Source organism: Balaenoptera borealis (assembly GCF_965194805.1).
Source record: "Balaenoptera borealis genome assembly, chromosome: 10".
Taxonomy (NCBI): Eukaryota; Metazoa; Chordata; class Mammalia; order Artiodactyla; family Balaenopteridae; genus Balaenoptera; species Balaenoptera borealis.
In genome coordinates, this window is record NC_138874.1 from 57,363,757 (window position 1) to 57,390,302 (window position 26,546).

General features: G+C 38.5%; 1 protein-coding gene across 3 annotated transcripts in view; it reads right to left on the reverse strand.

Moving 5' to 3' along the window:
• Positions 1-419: 419 nt before the first annotated feature.
• ASCC1 (activating signal cointegrator 1 complex subunit 1) overlaps positions 420-26,546 on the reverse strand; it is a 96,246-nt gene continuing 70,119 nt past the window's right edge. For all 3 annotated transcript variants that reach the window (XM_082406890.1, XM_082406891.1, XM_082406892.1), the window contains exons 10-11: positions 2,282-2,441; positions 420-1,200 (exon numbers count right to left, since the gene is read on the reverse strand). In XM_082406890.1, the coding sequence (XP_082263016.1) occupies positions 2,325-2,441 (117 nt within the window). In that variant the 3' untranslated portion in view covers positions 420-1,200; positions 2,282-2,324. The remainder of the gene's footprint in view (positions 1,201-2,281; positions 2,442-26,546) is intronic.

Sequence of the window (26,546 nt, forward strand, 5' to 3'; positions counted from 1 at the left end):
CCTAAAAACATAAGTCATACCTCTGATACTCAGAAGAAGACATCTTTACTTCCTGGTCAAGGTTGCCCAATGGCAGCTGTCAGAAAGAAATCAGTAAGACAGAAGCGGGACCAAGAAGAGATGCGGGCACTGAATTTCAGTCGACTCTGCTATTCAGTACTACCTCTGGGAACACTCATTCCCATATGCCATTTAACAATCAGAGGTGAGTGAGGTAAAAGCTCAACTTAAATAAAAAAATGAATATTACCAGTAGAAAGCTTTCTGGGGAAAAAGCAACCCTGCAGGCACCAATACATAATTCCTGGATGAAAAATATGCTATGCTAGTGAATAAGTGATGGCAGCAATGTATCCCAACACACACTGACTAAGGGGGCCAAACTGAAAGTATATAATAATACTAAAAGAAAAACACAGTTACTTTAGAAATTCATTTATTCACAAACGATCTGTGCAGTCACATTGATAACAAATCTCTGAGTGTTATATACAGCCCTTACCATGTCGTGGCCTTTATTAACACACGGGATTCAGAATCATACTTCTCAAATAGAAAGTAAGAATCAAGATTAAGACTAAGGAATGAAGGAAAGAGAGAGGCCATGGAGGGAGAAAGGCTGTGAGGGGGTAGAGATGAGAGGAAACAGTGAGGCTGGAGCTCCCCAGCAGAGAGTGTGGCAGGACTGATGCGTGGGGCAAACCTGTGCTGGGAGCTCCCTCCCTTTGCTGGTCTGCAGCAAGGAAGGAGTGAGTGCCTCCTGTGGCTGACACTCTCCCAGGGAACTCTGCATAGTCCTGCTGATATCACCATTGTTTTGATTGCTGCTGCCCTGAGAAGTAAACAGAAAAGAGGTACAATACTGCAGCTCCATCAGTGGCATGGGAAGGCGAGGGTTAGGCTAGGGTGAAGGAACAGGAATCTAAGAAATATAAAAGGTACCAACTTCAGAAGAAAAAGGACAGATCAAAGTAAAAGGTAAAAACTTTACCAGTTATTTTGCTAAAGTTTAAATTCTAAGTAGTAAAGGAATTGAAAGCAGGGTCTCAGATATTTGTACACCCATGTTCATAGGGCATTATTCACAATAGCCAAGAGGTGGAAGGAACCCAAGTGTCCATCGACGGAAGACTGGATGAACAAAATGTGGTTCAGTCGGCCCTCCACATCCATGGGTTCCACATCCGTGGAGTCAACCAACTGCAGACCAAAAATATTCAGAAAAAAAATTACAGAAAGTTACAGAAAGGAAAACTTGAATTTATTGTGTGCTGGCAAATATTTACATGGCATTTACATTGTATTTGGTATTATAAATAACTTAGAGATGATTTAAAGTATACAGGAGGGTATACATAGGTTATATGCAAATATTATGCCATTTTATATAAGGGACTTGAGAATCCAGATACCAAGGGAGGTACTGAAACCAAGGGAAACCGAGGGATGAGTGTATATACATCGATGGAATATTACTCAGCCTTAAAAAGGAAGGAAGTCCTGACACATGCTACAAAATGGATGAACCTTGAGGACATTATGCTAAGTAGAATAAGCCAGTCACAAAAAGACAAATACTGTATGATTCCACTTATATGAGGTATCTCAAGTATTCAAATCCATAGAAAGAGAAAGTGGAATGGTGGTTGCCAGGGGCCTGGGGGGGTGGGGGGGAAGAAGAGTTGCTTAAATGGGTACAGAGTTTCAGATTTTCAAGATGAAGAAGTTCTAGAGATATTTCACAACAGTATGACTATACCTAACACTACCAAACTGTATATTTGAAAATGGCTTAAGATGGTAAATTTTAGGTTATGTGTTTTTTACCACAATAAAAAACAAATTCCAGGTATTGATTAAAAGAGTACAAGGGGAAGGAAAAAATACAAACCTTCTAGAATCTGTAGATATTATCTAGGTGGAGAGATTAATAAGATCACACATCTGTAATTCTCTTTTAAAGTATTAATATAAGAGTTTAATGGTTGAGGCAAAATCAGTAGGTATATAAGAAATAATGTAAATCTGAGCTCCACTGGGCTTCAGAGGTACATTTTCAGAGAAGAGCTTTGGAAAGAGAGGTAGACCCTGTGAAAGATGAACAAGCTAAGGGTTACAGGCGTATGTTCTCCCTGTGCTCACAACCATCTCGCTGACAGTGCGATGACTGTGGACCACCATTAGACACCATGGTATCCTTGGGAAACCACCCAGGAAAGTTATCACCCAAATTTCCACATCCCTCCTTGGCAATTAAAATGATGATACTTTCCCTCAGCACCTTTGTGAGGATGTTTAATTTCCAGTGTTTCCCAAGATCCACCTCAGGAGAAGTCAATTTGTCCACAGGAGGCATAGTTTCCAAAGCTGTCTACTGTGAACCTCTGAGAGATGTGAATTGAATTGAGCTTTAGGGTACCAAAGCAGAAGTTCTCAAATAGCTGAAAAGGAAGAATAAAAACTCAGAGTGAATATCCAAAGAAAATCATAGATGAAAACATTGAACATCAGATTCTCTTGTAAAAACACCACAACAATCCCGACAAACCTCCTGTGCTTTCTTTTCAGTATTTATTCTGAAAAATGATCCTGGAGAGGAGGGATAGGAGCAGGAGTGAGAAAAGAACAGCAGCTCTTCGTTGATTAATTGAAAAGCCTCCTCGGACAAAATGCACTAGAGAAAGAGCTCTGAGAAGTCAACTCCAAAATGTATCTATTGAGCAGATATGATCAGGAACTCGTAACAAACATCCTAGGGCCATACCCTGATCCATAGGGCCTAACAAAGCTGCTTCTATGACTTTCAGTTACTGACCATGCAGGATGTTAGTTTTGTTACAGCCAGGATAAAATTTGATATAATATATTCCCCCACCTCGTCAACAACATTTATTAGAAACACTGACTAAAATAAACAGAAGATAAGGTTCCTGCCCTACAAATAATTCTGATAACCCAGCGAGGAGTACAGAACACTTTCGCACACAAAACAGCCAGAGGAACACTTCTATTGAATGATATAACAAGTACAAATGATAATATTTATCAAAAACCTTTCATTAGACTTTGGATTCAAGCCAGCATCCTAAAGTAAATGCTCTTTACTACAATTCTTTACTTAAAAAGCTTTCAACTTTGTCAGAGGGAGGGATGAGCCACACTCTGAGAAAGACCTGCTCTTGTAATTAGTACAGTTACAAGGCAGAATGCAAAATGACATCAGAATTCATTCGAGGAAAATTAAGCCACACTGCTTAGATAAGGAGTGTCAAAGAGTAAAGGTCTGACCTTCTTCTGTTAGGATGCAAGAGTTGCTCTTTCTTAAAATGTCAGCACGATCCTGAGAAAGCCTTTCAGTACGTGAACCAACAATGCTTGAGTAGAACCTAAAGCTGAGACCTTTGCACATTAGCAAGTGACTGTCTTGTCTCTTCACTTATTTTTATAGTATCTCTATAGCCATGGACTTCAGCCACTGTCACCTTTCCTCTTCCTGCAATTAATGGCCTAGCAAAATGCCTGGGGTTCATTTAAAGTCTAACTTTATAAAGCCCAGTAAATACTGATTCTTCAACATGACATCAACTTGACCCCAAAGATCTATTTAGAGGTTGTGTGCTTCATTGTCTTGTCTTTCAGAAAGGTGATCAGCTCTTGCCTGCATTGATTTACACAATTAACTTCTCTTCCTGGCTTCAGCAGCCTGTTCAAACCATATCCACCCTTTTGTGCAAAGAAATACAGCCCGAAATGTTTATCGGCTAATCCCTTTGCTGAACGTTAATTTGAAGTGAAAGCCACGCCAACAAGACTGACAGATTTACAGCTTTACAAACTGAAGCCTTCTAGGTACAAAGAAGACATAACCAAAGGGGCAATAAAAGACAAGGCAAAACAAAACTGAAAGGGAACTCATAATACTTTCAACAAGTTCGTTTTTAGGGATTAGCAGTCCATGGTTCTTCTCTTTGTACCTATGCTTCCAAGTGATGGAGACACCACAGCTAGGAGCTGGAAAGTACTTACCTCTGATTTCACTTTGCCTTTTAAATACTTATAACCTCCAGACGGCATGATTTGCCAGGGAGATTTCTCATGCTTTAAGTTTGAAGCAAAGAGTAAATACGGTGATAATGAAGTTAGCTGGGATGTGATTTCAATGCAGTAATCACACAAATTAAGAGAAGACTGAACACAAATTCTCATGCTCCTCTAAGGCAAGAGCAGCAGGTGGAAAGACTGAAGTCAGTCTAAACTTACGACAGGCACGTGGGAGCTCGGTGGCTGTGGACAGACGACACCACCCATGGTACAAGATCATAATGGGTAAAGACTCAATAAGATGAACAAGTCAAAGTACCTTCCTTGTAAACTGTAAAGCACTACTGAAAAGTAAATATTTCCTATGATGTTTACAACATCTCTCCGCTCTTCTTAACCTGTCCTTATTCTACCTTCACAGGCTGCCATCTTCTTCCACACCTTTTGATAACATCATAATCAAATGGATTTCTTATCCAAAGTCCCTAGTGCAAGGCCAAGCTTCATTTTAGCCTTTCTTGTCCCCATGTTCTTGTTCTCTCTCTCTGTTTATGACGATTTAGTAACAATTTTTCATAGTTATTTTATTGTTTAGTCATTGTTTTATCTTTAGTCTTAAGCTTCTCTTTTAGTTCTGCCAATTATTTCTGGTGACTCGTTAAAATATAAGCTCTACAGAAGAAAGATCTTTTATGTTCTTCAAAGCTGAATCCCACTATGTGCTGTGACTGTATCTATGCATATGATCAATAAGCATCTGTTGGATAAAATGACAACAAAATCGAATGTTGGAGATGTCTGTGTACTTCACGTAGGAAAAGAGAAAACTATAACATGGCCTTGTTTAGATGGATATAAAAATCTCATTTATAGATCACCACCTAGGAATCCTTGAACAAGACTTACCCAATGGTATCACCTCTAATGCAACCTCAATTGTAACTACTTGTGAAGAAAGAATTTATAGTTATTAGTAATGGAAATTTCACATATTCCTTTAAATTTCCATGTGTTTCTTATTTGTCAAAGCCTAGTCTTAGCTCAAATTTCTGATCTAGAATGTCACAGAGCACCTGATATTGTGCATTTCCATGTAAAGAGGCATATGATGTGGTGTTGTCCCCCAGGCAACTGCCATCTGGTTAGGGAGATGGGGTATGTGTCAGAAGAGAGGCATGTTGATGACATGGGTGTGTTCACCTTGTGAAAAGTTACTGTATTATGTATTCAATTAAAGTTTACCTAAAACAGTATAGGTGGCAAAGGTTAAGTGTGGGAGGAGAGGTATAGGCAATTAATAAATGCAGCGGGAGGTAAGAAAACAATGGATGTAGAGGGCTGGGGCATCTAGAAAAGCCATCTGGAAGAGTCAGAAACTGAGCTGGGCCTTGTAGCAAGTCTAAGACTTAGTGAAGAGGAGGAGGGAGGGCAGAATGAAGGCAGAAATGGGTATGGACGGTCAAGTAGACCAGGTTAGATGTAATGGAGGGTTCCTAAAAAGAAGCAGTGAGAAGACTAAGGCTAGAGACATAAGGAAGGAAAATCAGATTAAGGGGGGCCCTGAGGGTCAGGTTCAGAAGTTAGACTTCATTCTAGACGGTGGGGAACCTGAAGGCTTCTGAGTAAGCTGGTGGCCCAAGATGAAAACCAAGGGAAATTAATCTGGGTGTGGCATATTGATTGTGCTGACTGGAGAAAGGAACAAGAGAAGAAAGAAAAGGAGACCAGGGTAGCAGTTAAACTGTGAGATACTGAGTGCCAACTGACTAAAAATAGTAGTAGTGGGCCTGGAAAGATTGGAGCAGATGTGAAATACTATGAAGGAAACACAGAACAGACTGTGATTTTCTGGATGAGAGGAAGGAGATACAAAAAGAAGATGAGAAAAGTCATGGATGACAGGGTAAAGGGATATGTGAGGGTACCACTGATAGCGACAGAACATTTGAGTGGGAGCTATTTTATAGGGAAAAACAAAAAAAATTCAGATCTGTTTACACACTCATTCTGTGTCTTTAGCTGTGTGTCTCAAGCCCTTCTCCAACCAAGGGTTTGCCTGGTATGCTCTGAGAATATATATTAAAGACATGAAATCGTAGCACAGTTAAGTGGAAGCACATCACCATAAAAACTTTACAACTGTCTATTTTTTTAATTGAGTAGTAGTTCTCTATGTATTAGGGAAATGAACTCTTTGTGTGATGAACTGCAAATATATTTTCCCTCAATTTGTCATTTGTCTTTTTACTTTACTTATGGTGATTTTTACCATGTCAATTTAAACTTTTATAAACTCAAATATATCATAACAGATTTTTAAAACAAAGTTACCTAATGCCAATATTGTTATATATTAAAAAATCAAGGTGAACAACAAATATATACGTTGACAACAACACTAATGAAGTAAATATCATAAGAGCTAAATGATCTGACTGCCTCCTCACAACCCCAAGAAGCAGACACTATTATTAACCCCCATTTTAGGGTTGAACCTGAAATTTAAAAGGCTAAAGTAACTTGCCCAAGAATACACAGCAAGTAAACAGTGGAAAATTGACATTCATAAAGCTGGAAAAGAAAAAAAAAAAAGGAAATTAAGATTCAAACCCAGAACTTATATACAAAACAGAAACAGACCCACAGACATAGAAAACAAATTTATGGTTACCAAAGGGGAAAGGAGGGGGGAGGGATAAATTAGGAGTATGGGATTAACATATATACACTATTATACACAAAATAGATAGCCAACAAGGACCTACTGTATAGCACAGGGAACTACACTCGATATTGTGTGATAACCTACATGAGAAAAGAATCTGAAAAAAAAAAAGATATATATGTATGTGTAACTGAATCACTTTGCTGTACACTGGAAACTAACACAAGACTGTACATCAACTATACTTCAATTAAAAAAAGAAAAAAAGATTCAAACCCAGGTAGCCTAACTCTAAGTCTGAACTCTTTAACCTCTGTACTCTACAGCCTTTCCTTGTGGGTGACGCCCCTTAAAACCTGGCCCTGTTAAACCACAGAGATCAAGCTTGACTCACAAAACTCCCAAAGACTGAAATGAACATATTTTTTCCTTGTTATTCCTACTTTCATTGCCACCTCTTATCCTGGACCTCATTTAAGAATCAGATGGCTCTAGTTCAGCTAGAAGAATTTTAATTGAATTCTGGATGAAAATAAGCACAAATCAACTAAATGGCTCCATTTAATTAGGTACCTGAATGGAGAAGAGGAAAAAGCTTAAACTACAAGTTTAAAAAAAGAAAAAAGAAACGTGGTTGCTCTTTATAGGCTAAAGTAGTTCAAGAAGAGCAAAGTGGTCTATTGTTTAGAAAATAAAAGACCTAACAGGAAATATTTAAATTAAAAAAGAATCAGGGCAAAGTATTTAAATCATATTGAGTTTTTTCCCCTCACTGTTGTTTTATAACAATTCCTTGGGGATTTTGAAACCTAAACCTTTTTCTTTCTGAAAACATTTCTCTCTGACGCACACACAGAGCCCTGTTGTGTTGGAAGCCAGCATTTTTTAAAGCCTGTCGTAAAGGAACAAAACAATGAACAGCTGCACAAAACTACAAATATTTGATAAGGAAATAAACATAGAATTTAAGACTGCCAATATTTGTGATATCACTTGTAAGTAATAAGTACTGATTTGGACAATTTAAGAAAATTTAAAACCCAAGTAAGTGTAAGGTATGACATTTGAAAACTGTTAAGCATACAGCTGCTATCCTTTATTGACTACTCACAGTTATCTTCAGAAAATTAAACAAAGTTTTCCTATTACCAAGTAAAGAGACAAATGTGGACCACCAAGATGAAAGGTTTTTGGTCAAAACCAAAGCTTCCCTGACAGAATCTCAAGACAAAGATCTAACCATCCTGCTGTCCCTTGCTCACATGATCTGTGAAGCCTACCATTTTTAGTTTGTACATGTTTGTTTCCTAGGGAGAACACAGAAGAAATTATTGATTTCTGGTAGTGTAGTGGTATACACTGAAAGAAAACAAATAGCAAGATTTAAGGGCTAACTGTGGTCATCTTCCCTTGCATTCATTTCAGACCTTCTACTCCTTCCTCTCAGGCTCTATGACACAACCAACAAAGACCAGAAATAATTCCACATGTGACTAGGCTGCAAAGATGAGCCTCAAAATCTCAGCGAGAGGTGGGGAGGAGAGTAAAGAGGAACCTCCTAATATCTGTGACCTCAAGTTACAAAACTGAATGAATGGCCAATCCTCAACAGCATAATGACAGACATGTTGGGGATCCTTGTCCATTGGGCTTCCCAAATGAGGCTCGCTCTCTTTCTTCAATCTTAGACAAAGTAGTGGTCACTCTCTTCAAAGATCTCTCCTTTAAGAAAATCTATTTCTTGTGCTGGGTGGCCTCAGTGAACTATTTGCTATCTGATTTGACTTCAAAAAGAGGAAATTCAGTTTTGAAGTCTAAAATGGAGATTCAAAATATGTAAGTCCTGGCAAAAGAAATAAAAGCAAAAATGAACGAATGGGATTTAATTAAATTTAAGAGCTTCTGCACAGCAAAGGAAACCAGTGACAAAATGAAAAGACAACCTAATGAATGGGAGAAAATATTTGCAAATGATATGGCTGACAAGGCGTTAATAGCCAAAATATACAAACAGCTCATACAATTCAATAACAAAAAAACCACCCAATTAAAAAATGGGCAGAAGACCTGAATAGATATTTTTCCAAAGACATACAGATGGCTAAAAGGCACATGAAAAGATGTTCAACAACGTTAATTATCAGGCAAATGCAAATCAAAACAACAATGAGATAACACCTCACACTTGTCAGAATGGCTATCATCAAAAAGTCTACAAATAACAAATGTTGGTGAGGATGTGGAGAAAAGGGAACCCCCCTACAAGGGACCCCCCCCTACAAGGGAACCCCCCTGGTAAACTGGTACAGCCACTATGGAAAACAGTATGGAGGTTCCCTATAAAACTAAAATAGAGTTACCATATGATCCAGCCATTCCACTCCTGGGTATATATCCCCCCAAAATTTAAAAACACTAATTCAGAAAGATACACGTACCTTAATGTTCATAGCAGCACTATTACATCATAGCCAAGATATGGAAGCAAACTCAGTATCCATCAGCAGATGAATGAATAAAGAAGATGTGGTATATACATATATTTGTGTGTGTGTGTGTGTGTGTGTGTGTGTGTGTGTGTGTGTGGTATATACAGGAATATTACTGTGCCATAAAAAAAGAATGAAATTCTGTCATTTGCAACAATGTGGATGGACCTAGAGAGTATTATGCTTAGTTAAATAAGTCAGACAGAAAAAGACAAATACTATATGTTATTACTTATATGTAAAATCTAAAAAATAAGAAATGAATGTATATAGCAAAACAGAAACAGACTCACAGATATAGAAAACAAACTAGTGGACACCAGTGAGGAGAGGGAAGGGGGGAGGGGCAAGATAGGGGTATGAGATTAAGAGACACAAAATACTATGTATGAAATAGATAAGCAACAAGGATATACTGTACAGCATAGGGAATTACAGCCATTACTTTGAAATAACTTTTTTTTTTTTTTTTTTGGCCGTACCATGTGGCGTGCGGGATCTTAGTTCCCCCACCAGGGATCAAACCCACATCCCCTGCAGTGTAAGCACCGAGTCTCAACCACTGGACCACCAGGGAAGTCCTAAAATAACTTTAAATGGAGCATAATCTATAAAAATACTGAATCACTGCTGTACACCTGAAACTAATATATTATAAATCAACTATAGTTTTTTTTAAAATTTATTTATTTTTGGCTGCGCTGGGTCTTCATTGCCGTGCGCAGGCTTTCTCTAGTTGCAGTGAGCAGGGGCTACTCTTCGTTGCGGTGCATGGGCTTCTCATTGCGGTGGCTTCTCTTCTTGCAGAGCACGGGCTCTAGGCGCGTGGGCTTCAGTAGTTGTGGCTCACGGGCTATAGAGCGCAGGCTCAGTAGCTGTGGCGACGGGCTATAGAGCGCAGGCTCAGTAGCTGTGGCGCACGCGCTTAGTTGCTCTGTAGCATGTTGGATCTTCCCGGACCATAGAGCGCAGGCTCAGTAGCTGTGGCGCACACGCTTAGTTGCTCCGTAGCGTGTTGGATCTTCCCGGACCAGGGATCGAACCCATGTACCCTGCATCGGTAGGCAGATTCTTAACCACTGCACCACCAGGGAAGTCCTTATACAATTTTTAAAAAATGTTAAGTCCTATGAAATTTATAGTCATTCCTGGTATGTGCAAGTTAAACTAACCCTTAGTACATAATCTGGTACAAATGAAAATAAGTACTGGTGTTCAATTAATGCAAGGATTTAGAAGGATGCAACGGGTCCTGTTTCTCCCCCAAGAAGGGATGATTTCTATTGTTTTCATGTATGGCAATTAGACTTCGGAAACCTAAAGTAAACAGGAATGGCAAACGCACGCTACTCTGAAGTTTTCCCAGTGTTTTTCTTCTATAATCTGTTTTACCAGCTTCTATTTCTCACAATTACCTCCTGTTTACAGATAAAAGTATCAGTAATAACACTATTTTGTACTTAATAATAATGCTCCCCCACCTACCTCCCTACCCGGGATGGTATGCGGATGAATAGAAGACAGTCTGACAAGCACTTTGAGCTCTTTGGAAGGCACTCCCACAGGAAGCCTTGCTGAGGCTAAATAACACCTTTCATCTAAGGATCTAAAAAGTATCTCACAAAGCCCAGCTCATTAACCCTTCAAAAAATCACTGTGACATAAACCAGAGCTCAGCATTATTATCCCCATTTAAAAGATAAGAAACAGAGACAGGCTAGGACCACTAACATTGTGATATAAATTTAAGAGTTCCTGGGACCAGGCCTAGAACACAGGCCAGTAGAAGGCCATGTCCACATGGCAGTGTGCATTTGTCTCACAATCTGAATAACAAATCTGTACCAAAGAATGCCAAGTGGGGAAGAAGTCCCATCCTTGGGCTATGCATATGCAATCAGACAGCAAAGGAAGCGTCCACTTGGTTTTGTGGCCAAGAAAGACAAACAAGTAATGTGAAAAAACTATAATCACAGTCCTTGGAAGATTCTAATTGAAAAACAACAGAACAAATAATGGTATATTTCAGAAGCATTCTTCACGAAATTGTACCTCCAGGTACAAGAATGATAAGACTTTAGGTAGTAAACAGAAAGATATGGACAACAGACTAAAAATATAATAGATTTGAAAACTATCACAGCTCTTCATATGTCATATTGCCAATGTCACTTAGAATTAGGATCACAAGTAAGTTTTTTCTTTTCCCACAGGTAAGTTTTGTTTGTTAAAATTCCCCAAACCTAAAAAAATGATTCTGAGTTTCTGCCAAGGCACCAGGCAATTCAAATTCTCAAGCCTTCCCGTACCTTGCATTTTTCTTCTGGCTACGTGCAATATTACTCTTGAAGAGAGTAAATACGAGAGATTGTGAAGAGATAAGAAGGAAAATGGTGATCCAACACATCAGGTCAAAAACACCTTCCATCTACTTGAAAAATATTCATACAGGCTGCACTCACATTGATTCTTTCTAAATCATCACAAAAGAACACAATGGAGCCTATCCACACTAAGGTAAGCCATGTCCCTCTACACATACACAAACATACCCAACTTCACCTGGAAACCAAAGGTAGAAACTTCTTTTCTATTGAAGAGAGAGATCAAAACAGTTCTTAGGGCAAACTAGACTTCAATGCTTTCTTATCAATAACCACATAGCTACTCTCTCCCTCAATTTCTCCATCTTTAAACAGGGACAATACCTTACAAGGATATTCTGCAGTTACAGGAAGATAAATTATCAGATGGAATTTTGAGCTCTATTATTGTCACTCACCAACTATAACGTCCAATGCATCATTACAGGACAAAAAGCAGCTTCCTTAAAAGAAAAAAAGAAAAGGTCTAGAAGGAACTCTGATAGCTTACAGTCTCTGCAGTCATCAACTGGTTTCACGGGGCTATAATATTTTTAAAGAATGGAATAGAAACATCTACTTCAGAATAAAAGACAATGTGATTGTTAGGTGGTTACTATCCTACAGTCATCTCCAAATACAGCCCTAACTCCGCCTGAGACACCACATCTAATCTGAAACCTCAAACTGCAGTGATCAGTGGTGAGAGCCAATAATGATAGCTAATAATAGCCAATAAAAATAGGACATAATGTGCTTCCAAAAGGCCAGAGGCACCTCAGATCGAGGGAGCAAGTCAAGGCCAGTCTGTGGGAGGAGTAATTCTTATCATCAATTACCTCTAAAAGGAAAGCAGCAAGAAGAATGTAACCAGTGGATCAGTTACGATTTTTCAACCTATCAGCACATCACTCCTGCTTTGGGCATCTCCATTAAAACAGTACCAAAAAGCTTGCATGTCACCAGAGCCCAAGTCTCATCTCCACTGACAGCAGTGGCATAGGAACGTTATCAAGCTGCTCACACAGAATGGGAATGTGAACTTCCCTCTTTGATTCTGCTCTCCCAAACCACCTGCCTCTCTCAGCTGCAGAGAGCACGAGGAATGTTATAGGCCTGACCTGAAGAGGCGCCAGGCAGAAGCCAAACAGCCAGGGAATGAAGGCTTTAAAACCTCCTTCAAATAATTACGCAGTGTTGCACTTTTGGATGTTTGGCCTGAGCCTCACTGCTGACGTGAGGATTATCAAGTTTAAGACTCTGCTGGTAAGGCCAAATGACCTATTAGAGAGTGAATTAAAACTGCTATATACAAACAGGATGCCAGGCAGTTCTGCTGAGCACCTCAATACTCAAAATGCCAAAGGACTTCCCCTCCCTGCAGAGTCTTTTCAGTTTTAAAAAGAAGCAATAAAAAAATGTGGGTGGAGGTAGGAGGCAGGAGAGAAGAGGCTGTGCTGACACGGCTGAAGAACCCAGACCTCATCTCAGCACACAGCAGCACGCTCTGCTGGTTTCCACAGCAGCAGGTAGAATTAGCATCAGAGATGGGCCGCTGGGAGTTGAGTTTGCTGCAAAATTTCTTCCAGAGAAAGCCCTGCCTTCAGGCATGGATATTACTGCTTCACCAGGGAAAAACTGCCCCAGGTGGCTGCTGGCTAGCAGGGTCTCTTCAATGCCCTAAGCCTGTGACCACCAGCCCTAAGGGCAGATGCCCTTTCAGAACTAATCTAGGTAACGTTTCTGCAGATAAATTCTTTCCCTTAGAAGGAGGCTGCATAATGCTCATTCAAATCTGTTACCACTCTTACTTTCAGTTTGGTCATCTTCCCTCAGGGATTACTCATAATTGTCCCTCAAACAATAGCAACAGGAGGTAAGTGTTTGATCTTTGTATTATATATGAGAAAGGAAGTGCACGTCAGCAGAAAGCAGCAGAGATGATTTCTGCTCAGCCTGGGGGTCTCTAGGCAAATGGCTTTAGGGAGGCGGGGCACCAAGAGGCTGACTAGTGTGGCAAGTGACAAATTCAGAAAAAGAACAGTGAGAAAAGAGGAAAGGTCATCAGGTACAGCCACCTCCACTCCAACTTTTCCAACAGGAGAACAGCAACAAGAAAAGTTAAAGAGCAAATCAGATGTCCCTCGGCAACATCAGGCACCAGCAAGAGCACATATACGTATAAATAAGAGCTGTCCAAAAAATAGCTGTTTGAAATGCTTCCTTGGAAGGTGAGAGAGAGGTTGCCACATGTTATCTTAGATTTTCAACTAAGTCATCTTATCTTATTAGACAACAAGACGTGAAATATTTATTTTGTCCTCTGTCAGGACCATAGGAAACCTGCCTTCAGTAGCACCACTGGAACATTATCTATTATGACACACACTTACTTGTCTGTAATCCAGTCCAGATGGCCTCCTCCCCCTCTGCAAAGGTGTGGGCTAAAGGTCAGACAAAAGGCCTTGGAAGAGGGGTAGGGTTATCATCCCCACACACACCTCAGGAGTTGCAAGACCTCTCCAATTTAACAAACTGGTATCAATGTTTTAACCTACAACTGAGAGCGCAAACTTTGAACTGGAATTCTGGTTGACTTACATCTTGTTTTTCTACTTTTATTTTGTAATAATAATGTTCATCTACGAGCATTAGTTCTAAAACTGTTTCACCATTGAGATATGGGAAAGAAGACATGATTTCTTAAGAAATCGTCACAGCTTCATCGTGAACTTCACTCTCACTTCCCTTCTCTTTCCACAATGTCCTCTAACATTTGGAATAACGCTTAGACATTGCTGGCACCAAGCCACCTAATCTAATATGGTTTCATTTGGTCTGGTCTCTAAACAATAGGCTGTCTCAAGGAAGACAGTGCCCTGTCACCATCTCTAGGTGCAGATTTATATTTGGTTACTGGTGTGTTTACACTGTAGCTAAAAAACCACAATGGAATGAATGTATACATACAATGGAATATTATTCAGTCTCAAAAAGAAACTAAATCCTGATACATGCTACAATGTGTATGAAACTTGGAAACATTATGTAACTGAAATAAGCCAGAATCAAGGTAAATACTGTATAATTCCACTTACATGTGGTACCTATAGAGCCAAATTCATAGAGACAGAAAGTAGAATTATGGTTGCCAAGGGTGGAGGGGAGGGGAGAATGAAGAGTTATTGTTTAATGGGTACACAGTTTCAATTTGGGATGGTGAAAAAGTTCTGGAGATGGATAGTGGTGATGGTTATACAACAATGTGAACCTGCTTATTAATGACACTGAATTATACACTTGAAGTGGTTAAAATGGTAAATCTTATGTTACGTATATTTTACCACAACTTAAAAAAAATAAAATAGACCCAAGTGAACCATAACCCAACTCCCTTCACTTGTGAACTACACCCAAAATGATATACTAGACCCCTACAAATGAATATATAAAAGAAATAAATATTCCCCACAATAACAACAGGCACCTTGTCAAAAGAGTTCATAGGAATGGGATCAGAGGGACCAAACAATCGAATATTTATCCCCATCCCCCCCCAAATGCACCAAGCATGTAGCTTAGTGTTTTATCTTTAGCAGGTATTCAATAAAATATTTTTCATCCTGATAAAAACCAGAAAAGATTTTAAGAAAAGTAATTTTAATCTCATAATTCTTTTTCATTCTTATTGTCTTTGCCTATTTCTTGTCTTTGTGCAGGTTAGACTTTCCAAACCCATCATTCCCTGCCTGAGCCAAGACAAGGCATGAAGTATCCCAGTACCACTGCAAAGATGAATAACCAATAAACATAAATTCAAAAGAGAGTGAAGGGAGAAAAAAAAAAACCATCTTGTATGAACAGACAGCAGCAGACCAGGGAGGGTGCATCTTTCTAGAACAGATGTTGGCTCTGTCAAAAATCAGCCAACTGCTCATTTTCCAGTTTCATTTTAACAATGGTTGTGCCTCACTGACAGTCATATCTTTAGCTGCTCTCATCAGTGTTTTAAGATTTCACTTTCCAGGCAAAGTGACACATAAAACAAATTCAGAGGATAAGTTTTGGTGAAATACTGCTTGGATGTGAATCTTCCCCCTGCCCCCAACCCAATAATCTAAAACAAGATAGTACCAAACCAAACTGAAGCATTTCAAACTGTACTTTTCCTTATATATCTGATGCTCTAAGAAATTGCTCAATCACCTGTCAGAAGTCTTTCAGACTTTTAACATATAATACATTATTTCTATTACTAGCAAAATATGAAAAGCCCCTAATGACTTCCTGCATCTCCCATTTGCTCAAGTTTTGTTTTATAATCATCAAGAATGGAGGCAGACTGCGAAAGTGGAAAAGGGGGAAAAGGTAGTGGACTGCCTTCTGTTTTCATAGAAAACCTTATAATACTTGTTATTTCTTTAAACCATGCATATGTATAACTTTTGTTTTTAAAAGAATATAAGTTTCCTGATAGCAGGGACCATGAGAGTCTTGTTCTATTAAAATCCCCAGTGCTCCACCTGGAGTAGCTGTTCAAAAAGTATTTGTTATTCAAGTAACTGAAGTCACGGTTCTTGAAGCTCTAAATGGCTCCTCGTAAGGCACAGCATTAAGATCACAGTGCTTGTGATGCCTCCAGGGACTGCAGGCAGGGTCTGGCCCCTGCAAAACTCCTCTCCCTGACTCTTCCTCTAGTGCCTCTTTCAGGTGCTCACATGCACATTGTTCCTTCCTGCCTCAGGAAATTTGCACATGCTGTTCCTTCTACCTAAAAAAGCTCTTCACCACCATCACCTAGTTCTCTCCCATAAATTGGTTAGACTTCAGCTCAAATGTCACTTCCTCCAGGAGATCCTCCCTGTTTCCTGTCCCCCTCTCTTCACCAGCCTGATGGGGCAATGGTAGGCCTATCCCAGCATCCCCAAGGACCTTGTAGGTTATGTTAAGGTATTTACTCTTCTATCTAGAAGAGAATAGGGAGCCACCAAAGTGTTGCCAGCCAGGAAAGATAAGATCCAATATGCTGGTAGGTCTGGGGTTCAGAGAATTATGAACAGCAGCAAGCAGCTTACTTGGGACACAGACGACCCTTGCTCAACAAACAGTGGTCTCATCCTACCTCCCCAGGGTACCTCCAGTAATTCCCTATGGTAGTGTTTTCCAGAATGGGGCATGACTATCACTGGGGGCTCTAGGGATAATTTTAGTGGCATATAACTAAATATTTTTCAAAGAGTAACATATTTATTTCAACGGGGATTCAAAAATAAAACTTGCATTCTAAACCCATGGGGGGAAAAAAAAAAAAAGAATGGAGGCAGAGCCATATTTTATCACTAACAGAGCAAAGCAAGAGTGGCCGTATTTTGGCAAGATGTCTTGTCACAGGTTCCTTTCTAAATGCCACATTTTTCTGCTACTCATGCTGATTTTATTTATTTATTTATTTATTTAAAAATTTATTTATTTTTATTTATCTTTGGTTGCATTGGGTCTTCGCTGCTGCGCGCGGGCTTTCTCTAGTTGCGGCAAGCGGGGGCTACTCTTCGTTGCGGTGCACGGGCTTCTCATTGCTGCGGCTTCTCTTGTAGCAGAGCACGGGCTCCAGGCACGTGGGCTTCAGTAGTTGTGGCACGTGGGCTCAGTAGTTGTGGCTCGCAGGCTCTAGAGCACAGGCTCAGTAGTTGTGGCGCACGGCCTTAGCTGCTCCACGGCATGTGGGATCTTCCAGGACCAGGGCTTGAACCCGTGTCCCCTGCATTGGCAGGCGTATTCTTAACCACTGTGCCACCAGGGAAGCCCTATTCATGCTAATTTTAAAATTAACACAGGTTTACTTACAAGTTCACTGGTCTTTAGTTTTCATTCAATACTTTTTATTAATACCTTCTGTAATAAGGCATAAATGAAAATGCAAAAGAAATCACTGTTCATGTTTAAAGTTAATTAGTGCACACCACAGAGAAACACAAAATTATTTTTGGATGTATTTTGAAATAAAAGGAATTTAAATGTAAATTCAAGCTCATTATTATTCCTATCAGCTGAACCTTGCTGATGTGAAGTAATAAAGTTGCAATCAAATTTAACTGAAAAATGAACTTCACTTATTAATGGAGGATTGTGAGTATGAGTTACAGGTATATTTGACTTGGGGCTCTCTTTTCTTGAATTTAGTAAACTAATTTTTAAAAAGAAACATTTGCTAGAAAAGAGTTAAGTAAATGAAAATTCAATAGGACTGACTGCCGTTAACTAAATATTTATGACATAAATAATATATCTTGAAGGTCTATTAAATACAAGCATCATATCTAATCATAAAGCAGAAAGGGCACTGGGTGAAATAAAAAAAAATTGAACTAAACAGTAACCTTTAAGACAGTGGTCAGCAAACTTTTTCCATAAAGGGTCAGGTGGTCATACATTGTTCATCACAACTACTTAACTTTGGCACTGTGGCGCAAAAGCAATCAGTGCATAAACAAATGAGGACAGCTGTGTTCCAATAAAATTTTATTTAGAGACCCTGATATTTGAATTTCATATAATTTTTACATGTTATAAATTATTCTTCTTTTACTTTTTTTCAACCATTAAAAAAATATAAACACCATTCATAGTTTGAGGTCCATACAACAAAACAGGGGATAGGCCAAATTTGGTCCTTAGACCACAGCTTGCAGGACCCTGCTCTGAGAGTTACAATTTCAAGTAAGGGGCAAAAAATATCCCCTTTGTCAAACAAAATCTTTTTCTTTTCTTCTGCCAAAGGAAGATTCTATAGAAATTTATAGATTTCTGATTTCTACGGAAAACAGTTTTAGCCAATCCAGAAAAAGCTTCCCAAATGCTTGCCAGGCACAAGAGACATTGCTAAGCGCTGAGAGGCACGTGAATGGTGTCTGCACAAAGTAAGGAGAGGAGGGAAGGCATTAAGAGGTGGAAGCATGCCATAGACTGGGATGGTCCTTACCATTATGGAGGAGGTAACACCTGTATTGGACTTTGAAGAATGAGTAGGATTTGGATAGAACAAGATTGCAGTAAAAGAAAAACAGAAAGATAAGGACAAAACTTTAGGAAGTAGTCATACAAGGCAGTGAATTAAAAAAAAAAAAAAGTAGAACCAGAAAAAGGAAAAAAACCAGGAGAGCCAACTGCCACTGAAGCCAAGAGAAGACAACATTTGAAAGAGAAAAGGGCTTACAACTCTCAATGTGGTTACTGGGAAAAAATTAAAGTAGGTTAAGGCTCTGGACAAAAGGGGGCTACTGGTGCCTTTTTACAGTGCGGTTTCAGTGTAATGACAGAGCTGACAGATAGGTTTCATGGAATTAAATGGAATAGTTTGAAAAGGATGTTGGTGGGAAGAATGGCTTTAAAGAGAAATGGACTCTATTTTCTTACATAAAACAAAACAAAACAAAAAACATTCTAGTGAAAGATGCAGCTACCTTATTAGTAGCTTGCTCAATATGAAACATCTTAATCAGGAAGTTGTTCCTTACATTAAATTCTTATACCCCTTGAAATCAAATGGGCCAAATTTTGTAGTAAGATCAGGAATTAACAGAAGTTACATCTATCCTAAATGCTGGAACAGAACATAGGCAAGACTTCAACAAACTTTTCTGGAAGATGGTTATTAAAAAAAAAAAAACCCACAACCATAACAAATGGTTAGTGTCCTATTCCCCTCCCAAGAGCATGTCTGTCTTTCCATCTTCTTTTTTTTTTTTTTTTTTTTTATAATTTTTTACATTGATGTAGTTTCAGTCTTTCAGAAAAGTTACAAAAATAGTAAAGAGAATTCCTGGATACCTTTTACCCTTCTTTCTTTTTTCTTCATAACCTACTTTAAGAAAAGCATTCTTTCACTGATTTCCTGGTTTTTGTTCTTTGTAATGTGGATACTGCCAACAAAATCTGGACACTCATTTTAAAAAGTGCTGGGGCCTAAGTAGTTTAGTTAATGTTGTCCATGATTCAGTCACAAGTTGTAGGAAAGAAAAGTGCAATATAGGCTCACTCAACAAAACTGTTTGGAATTCATTTGGCTTCTTTAATCTGTAGGTTGATGTCTTTCATCAGCTCTGGCCCATTCTCTCTCTCCTCTCCTTCTGGGACTCCAATTAAATGTATATTAGATCTTCTCACTTTATCCTATATGTCTCTATTTCTCTCATCTGTAATTTTTACCTTTCCCCTCCGCCCATGCAACATGTTGGATAATTTCTTCTGACAATTTCCACTTCACTACTTCCCTCTGCAGCTCCATCTAATTTGCTAATTTGCTGCTAAATCCATCCACTGAGCTTTTAAGTTCAGTTATTGCCTTTTTACAGTTCTAGCATTTCTACTTGGTTCTTTTCAAAACTGCTACATCACTTTTTCTTTGCAATAGTTCCCAATTACCTGATAAAAAAGTTGTTTTTAGCCTAAGTCTGATAATTCTAGTATTTCATGTCTTTATGAGTTCTGGATGTCTGTTTGCTTATGGTGAGTGGTTTCCTCATATGCCTAGTTATTTTTGTGTATTGGCTGTTTTGGGGGCAAAAGTTCCTTAGAAGAATATTTTTAGGCAGAGGGTGATAGAACTTTTTCCAGAAAGGATTTTTCTTTACTATTGCCAAGTACCTGGGAACACTACCAGTCCAGAGGCTCTTTCATCCAAGTTCAAGACTCCAAGGTCTGTTTTCTGCTTTCAGAACCCTAACAGTTAATTTTTGCACTGCCTGAGGATCCTCTTTGTCAGACTTTTCCCTATTTTCTATCTCTCCACTTTGCCAGAGATTTCCTTAGCTTTATCTTCCAATCCTTAATTAATATATACATATGTGAGTATATATGTTATTTCTATGAACTCTCTTCTTACAGAAGCCTTTTCCACAACATCTTGCTTTTATTTTCCAAGTAAATTCTCCAGAAAGTTGTACATTTGCTCCTCTAACAAGCTGCCTATTTTACATGATTGTCAAGAATGATGTGATTGCTTCCAATGCTGTGGATAAAAGCTCTTACAAAATATTAGTATGCCCAAGTGAAGTTAATAAATGTCAACAGTGTATAAGCATAAATAGCTTAAAGAGAAAGTGACACCTGCTTAGTGATTTTACTTAAATTAAAATTTCGGGAATTCCCTGGCAGTCCAGTGGTTGGGACTCGGCACTTTCACTGCCGGGGCCCAGGTTCGATCCCCTGATCAGGGAACTAAGATCCCGCAAGCCGTGCAGTGCGGCCAAAAAAAAAAAAAATTTCAAGTCATAGAAATATCAGGTAGTAAAAATGACACCATAGCTACGGTGGTAATGAGACATAGCAACTTTTTTCTACATTCAATTTGCTGTTATTCATACTGATATAATAGTGCAATGGAACATTTAGTGATAGATTTTCAAGGAAAGGCTTTCTGCGAAAGGTGAGTTTTGAAAAAAAAACTTCTAAAGAAGAGCCATGTGACTAAGAAGTAATTTTCAAGAACAGTATGTAATGTGGCTTAATACTGAATTGGATAATAAAAAACACAATATTTTCTTCCTTAGAAATAACATACTTTCTAAATGCTAGTCTTCCTCTGTAGTCATTAATATCTTTTTAAACAAAATTACTACCAAGTTCTCAATCTAATCTCTCTTCCCTTGAAAAAATAAAAATGAATTCATCTTTTCAATATTCTTCTAATACTCTGAAACAAGTAATCATTGAAAACAAGCCTCTTCACTCAGAGTATTTAAGAACTTAATTGTGCCTTTGTTACCTTAGGACAAATAGACCACAGAGTTGGCCAGGGAAGGACATGTGAGGCACATTCTGCTTTTTGACCTTGGTAGTAGTTACAGTGTTCACTTTATGATTATTTGCTTAAAAGTACATATACGTTTTATGAACTTTTATCAAAGAGAATAAATAGTATGTATTTTTAAACAGCTTCCTTTATAGAAACTTCTCTAAGTAAAGAAAACTAAATAAAGCTCTCATTTAAATGCATTCATTCTAACTGTCCTTTTAAAGAACTTTAAGAGGCAGCGATGGAGCAAAAGCAAAAATGAATGAAATACTTGAGTTACTCTCATTTACATCTTTCAAGAAAAGTCTCAATGTACCTAGCTAGATTTAAAACATATTTTCAGACAAAGTACTATTAAATATTAATATAGTTAAATACTGCCAATTCCCTCTTTCTCTAAATTTAAGTATTCTTATATATAAAAAGAAAAAAAAATTCATCTCTTTTTTTACTTGGTTTATATGTTCCAGGATTTTTTTTTTTAAGCATCTTTATTGGAGTATAATTGCTTTACAACGGTGTGTTAATTTCTACTGTATAACAAAGTGAATCAGCTATACATATACATATATCCCCATATTCCCTCCCTCTTGCGTCTCCCTCCCACCCTCCTTATCCCACCCCTCTAGGTGGTCACAAAGCACAGAGCTGATCTCCTGGTGCTATGCAACTGCTTTCCACTAGCTATCCATTTTACATTTGGTAGTGTATGTATGTCCATGCCACTCTCTCACTTCGTCCCAGCTTACCCTTCCCCCTCCCTGTGTCCTCAAGTCCATTCTCTATGTCTGCGTCTTTATTCCTGTCCTGCCCCTAGGTTCTTCAGAACCTTTTTTTTTTTTGGATTCCATATATATGTGTTAGCATATGGTATTTGTTTCTCTCTTTCTGACTTACTTCAATCTGTATGACAGACTCTAGGTCCATCCACCTCACTACAAATAACTCAATTTCATTTCTTTTTTATGGCTGAGTAATATTCCATTGTATATGTGTGCCACATCTTCTTTATCCATTCATCTGTCGATGGACACTTAGGTTGCTTCCATGTATCCTGGCTATTGTAAATAGAGCTGCAATGAACATTTTGGTACATGACTCTTTTTGAATTACGGTTTTCTCAAGGTATATGCCCAGTAATGGGATTGCTGGGTCGTATGGTAGTTCTATTTTTAGTTTTTTAAGGAAATTCCATACTGTTCTCCATAGTGGCTGTATCAATTTACATTCCCACCAACAGTGCAAGAGGGTTCTCTTTTCTCCACACCCTCTCCAGCATTTATTGTTTGTAGATTTTTTGATGATGACCATTCTGACTGGTGTGAGGTGATACCTCATCGTAGTTTTGATTTGCATTTCTCTAATGATTAGTGATGTTGAGCATCCTTTCATGTGTTTGTTGGCAATCTGTATATCTTCTTTGGAGAAATGTCTATTTAGGTCTTCTGCCCATCTTTGGATTGGATTGTTTGTTTTTTTGATATTGAGCTGCATGAGCTGCTTATAAATTTTGGAGATTAATCCTTTGTCAGTTGCTTCATTTGCAAATATTTTCTGCCATTCTGAGGGTTGTCTTTTTGTCTTATTAATGGTTTCCTTTGCTGTACAAAAGCTTTTAAGTTTCATTAGGTCCCATTTGTTTATTTTTGTTTTTATTTCCATTTCTCTAGGAGTTGGGTCAAAAAGGATCTTGCTGTGATTTATGTCAGAGGGTTCTTCCTATGTTTTCCTCTAAGAGTTTTATAGTGTCTGGCTTTACATTTAGGTCTTTAATCCATTTTGAGTTTATTTTTGTGTATGGTGTTAGGAAGTGTTCTAATTTCATTCTTTTACACGAAGCTGTCCAGTCTTCCCAGCATCACTTTTTTCCAGGATTTTTAAGTATCTAAAGAAATGGTACTTTCACAATGCCCTTTGATTTTGGACCTATAGTACTGTCTATTCCTTCCCAAATATATTATTGTGCCTTTATTTGTAACAAATCATCTCTGGTGAGTACAACCTAGGGCTCTAATGTCTCCTCTTCACTTTGCAGTTAGAAGCTATGCTTTTAAACAGTTACTACTGTACCCCTATTCAATCTGCTGAGAGCACAGTCTTGGAATACTGATTCGATTGCATAAGGCCATTTCATAAGTCCCCCAAACAGACTGCCATTAAGACCACTTCTCTCTCCAGAAACTGGCAGTTAATGACCATTCTACTTTTAGCTAGCGAGGGAGCAGTTATTTCCTGCATTACGTCTTTAGATCAGCATGATTTCTCCATTTACAAGTTTATCACTGCATTATAGACAAACTACATCTTTGCTCCTATCTCTTAGATGAGAAATGGAAACCCTCTAACAGGACACTATCCTATTAATCTGGCCTAGGTCTTCTTCACTTGTATATCCTCCTTTCAGAGCTATCTGTCAGTCTTCCATAAAAAAATGCTATTACTAAATATATTCCTTTTCTGGTTTGAAAAACACATGGAATGATTCTTTAGTTGTCAGTTCTCTTTCAAAGTCTTTCTTAGAGTAAGAAAATTCTTATTTTAACTAGGAATAACCAGATACTAGTCTGTAACAGCTGCAACAACTCTCAAAAGAGCTATACAAAAGAAAAATGTGGCTTCTACCTCCAAGAGTTGGAGTTTTTTTTTTTTCTTATTAAGGCATCCAAAACACATAATACTACACCAAGCCAAAAGGACCAATTCTCTTCATGGAGTAGAATAGCAATTGGCTGTTACTCATTAAATTCTTACAGCAATGAGCAATGACTTGCATTCTCGTTTTGTTTCTCTTTGAATAGCAGATGAAGTTGATTTTTTTCCAAGGCTGCTTCCCATCACCAGCATTCCTGATCCTTGACCTATGTAGCTGTTAATATGCTGTACACATATGCTTGGGATCCTTATCAACCAATGCAGTTAACCTTTCTGTTTATTCCAAGTCAGTTCCTATCTTGTTAATGAAAGTGATTTTTTTCCCTTTCTAAACATAATAATTATATCTGGTACAAAAACTATGTATAATCCATCAGTTTTTTAAATCTTTTTTTTTTTTTTTTGCAAGAGATTCAGGGTCCATGGGTTCTAATGTTCTAGTTGAGAAAGACTTGTCTTGTAATTCCAAAAAGTGGGCTGCTATAGCTACTTCATAAATACAGGTATTACCGCTTGTGTGTTTGGGGGCTAGTTGTTGGATGCCACATTTTATCTTTATTCTCAAAGAAAAGTTAATTCCTTTGATTAAATGTAAGTGAAAGATTATATTTTCTGGAACTAATGATTAAAAAGTAATATACTGGGGGTACTTCCCTGGTGGCACAGTGGTTAAGAATCCGCCTGCCAATGCAGGGGACACGGGTTTGAGCCCTGGTCCGGGAAGATCCCACATGCCACGGGGCAACTAAGCCTGTGCGCCACGACTACTGAGGCTGTGCTCTAGAGCCCACGTGTCACAACTACTGAAGCCCGCACACCTAGAGCCTGTGCTCTACAACAAGAGAAGCCACTGCAATGAGAAGCCCGTGCACCACAATGAAACCCAATGCAGCCAAAAATAAATAAATAAGTTTATATAAAAAAAAGTAATATATTGGAAATTCTATTAAAAGATACTTTGTTACAACTACCTGGGTTCAAAGGTACTTCCCCTCCACCTCATAATTTGCCCCCATCATTTTATACTGTAATTACCTATTAACCGGCTGTATCTCTCAAAGACAGGAAGCTCCTGGAAGGTAAGGACTGTATCATAATGACTTTTATCTACAGGGCACATAGTCTGACAGATGGTATACAGTCAATAAGTATTTCTGTTGATGTTCGTATTATATTCAACTCAAAAGTCTAATTCTTAATTAGCCAGTTTTAGACTAACTGGCACACCCATTGCCCCAACATTTATGTCTAGTCAGATATTTTCACAATTCAGATAGGCCCAGTTTCAAATATCTACTGATCTCTACCTAAACACTGAGCATCTTTATGGAAGACAGGAGGTACATTGCTAACTTGTGAGCTTTGAATCTTTTTGTTCTAATTCAGACTCTGCTACTATCTAGCGTTAACCTTTGGCAAAACACTTTAACCATACTGGATCTCACACCCTTAGAGAGTAAAATGAGGAACTGGATTAAATAGTTTCCAAGTACCTAGCTGGGCCCAGCTCTAAAACTCCGATTAGGCATTAACAGTAAAGGTACAACTACTATAGCAAGTTTTCGTCAACACTAGAGGGAGCTACAGCTGTGTCATCACTGGGGTGGGTTAGGAAGATTTCCAAGCCGAGCATCTTTAAATGGAAAACTGACTTTCCAGAATGAGAGAAATTAAATATTAAATGAGAGATCCATAGTGTTCATACAGCAACTTCTCAGGCTCCCTGCTGTTACCTCCCTCTTATAGATGTCAAAGCACCTCACACTCCACTTGCATCAACATACCTTTTGGGCTTTAATTCTAATTTCAAAGGAACCAAGTTGGCTTGAGTCATTCCAACAGATTTCTTTCCCCATTCGTCTAGTTTTTTTCTTAATCAAATTAACAATAACAAAAAAGCAAAGTAATTAATGCTATTATTTAAAAAGCCCCAGGAAATGAGCTAGAGGAGGAGAAAGATTCATACAATGAAGCTGTAGCCTGGGAAAATAAGTAAACTGCAACTGAATTCATTAGCAGCTTGCCACTCAAACAGAAGCTACAATAGCTACTTTGAAGACAAGAAACTTACTCAAAGAGAGAAAAGGTATCAAGTAAAAGAAGGAATCAACAATGCGCTGCAAAGCCCCTTCCCCACAAGGCAGGAATGCCTGCCTAAGTGAATGCTGTCATTGCCCTGTTGGGCTCTGCAGTGAGAAGCTTGCAGCTGCTGAAGAGTGAAGTCATTAATTATACGCAATGAGGTCATATTAGGCATTTGGCAAGAAAACTGTCAAGTGATAAGATAAGGGAATGGAGGAAGGAAGGAAAAAGAAAAAACATTTTTAAAGCTAGAGCTTATTCTGAAGTTATTATATACATACTCTCCCTCCCAGCTCCAAAAAACACCCATGGCCTTGAAAATGTATGACCTACATCATTATAGAACAAGTAAAATGAAGAATCAAAAACCTCTCTTGGGCTTCCCTGGTGGCGCAGTGGTTGAGAATCTGCCTGCCAATGCAGGGGACACGGGTTCGAGCCCTGGTCTGGGAAGATCCCAC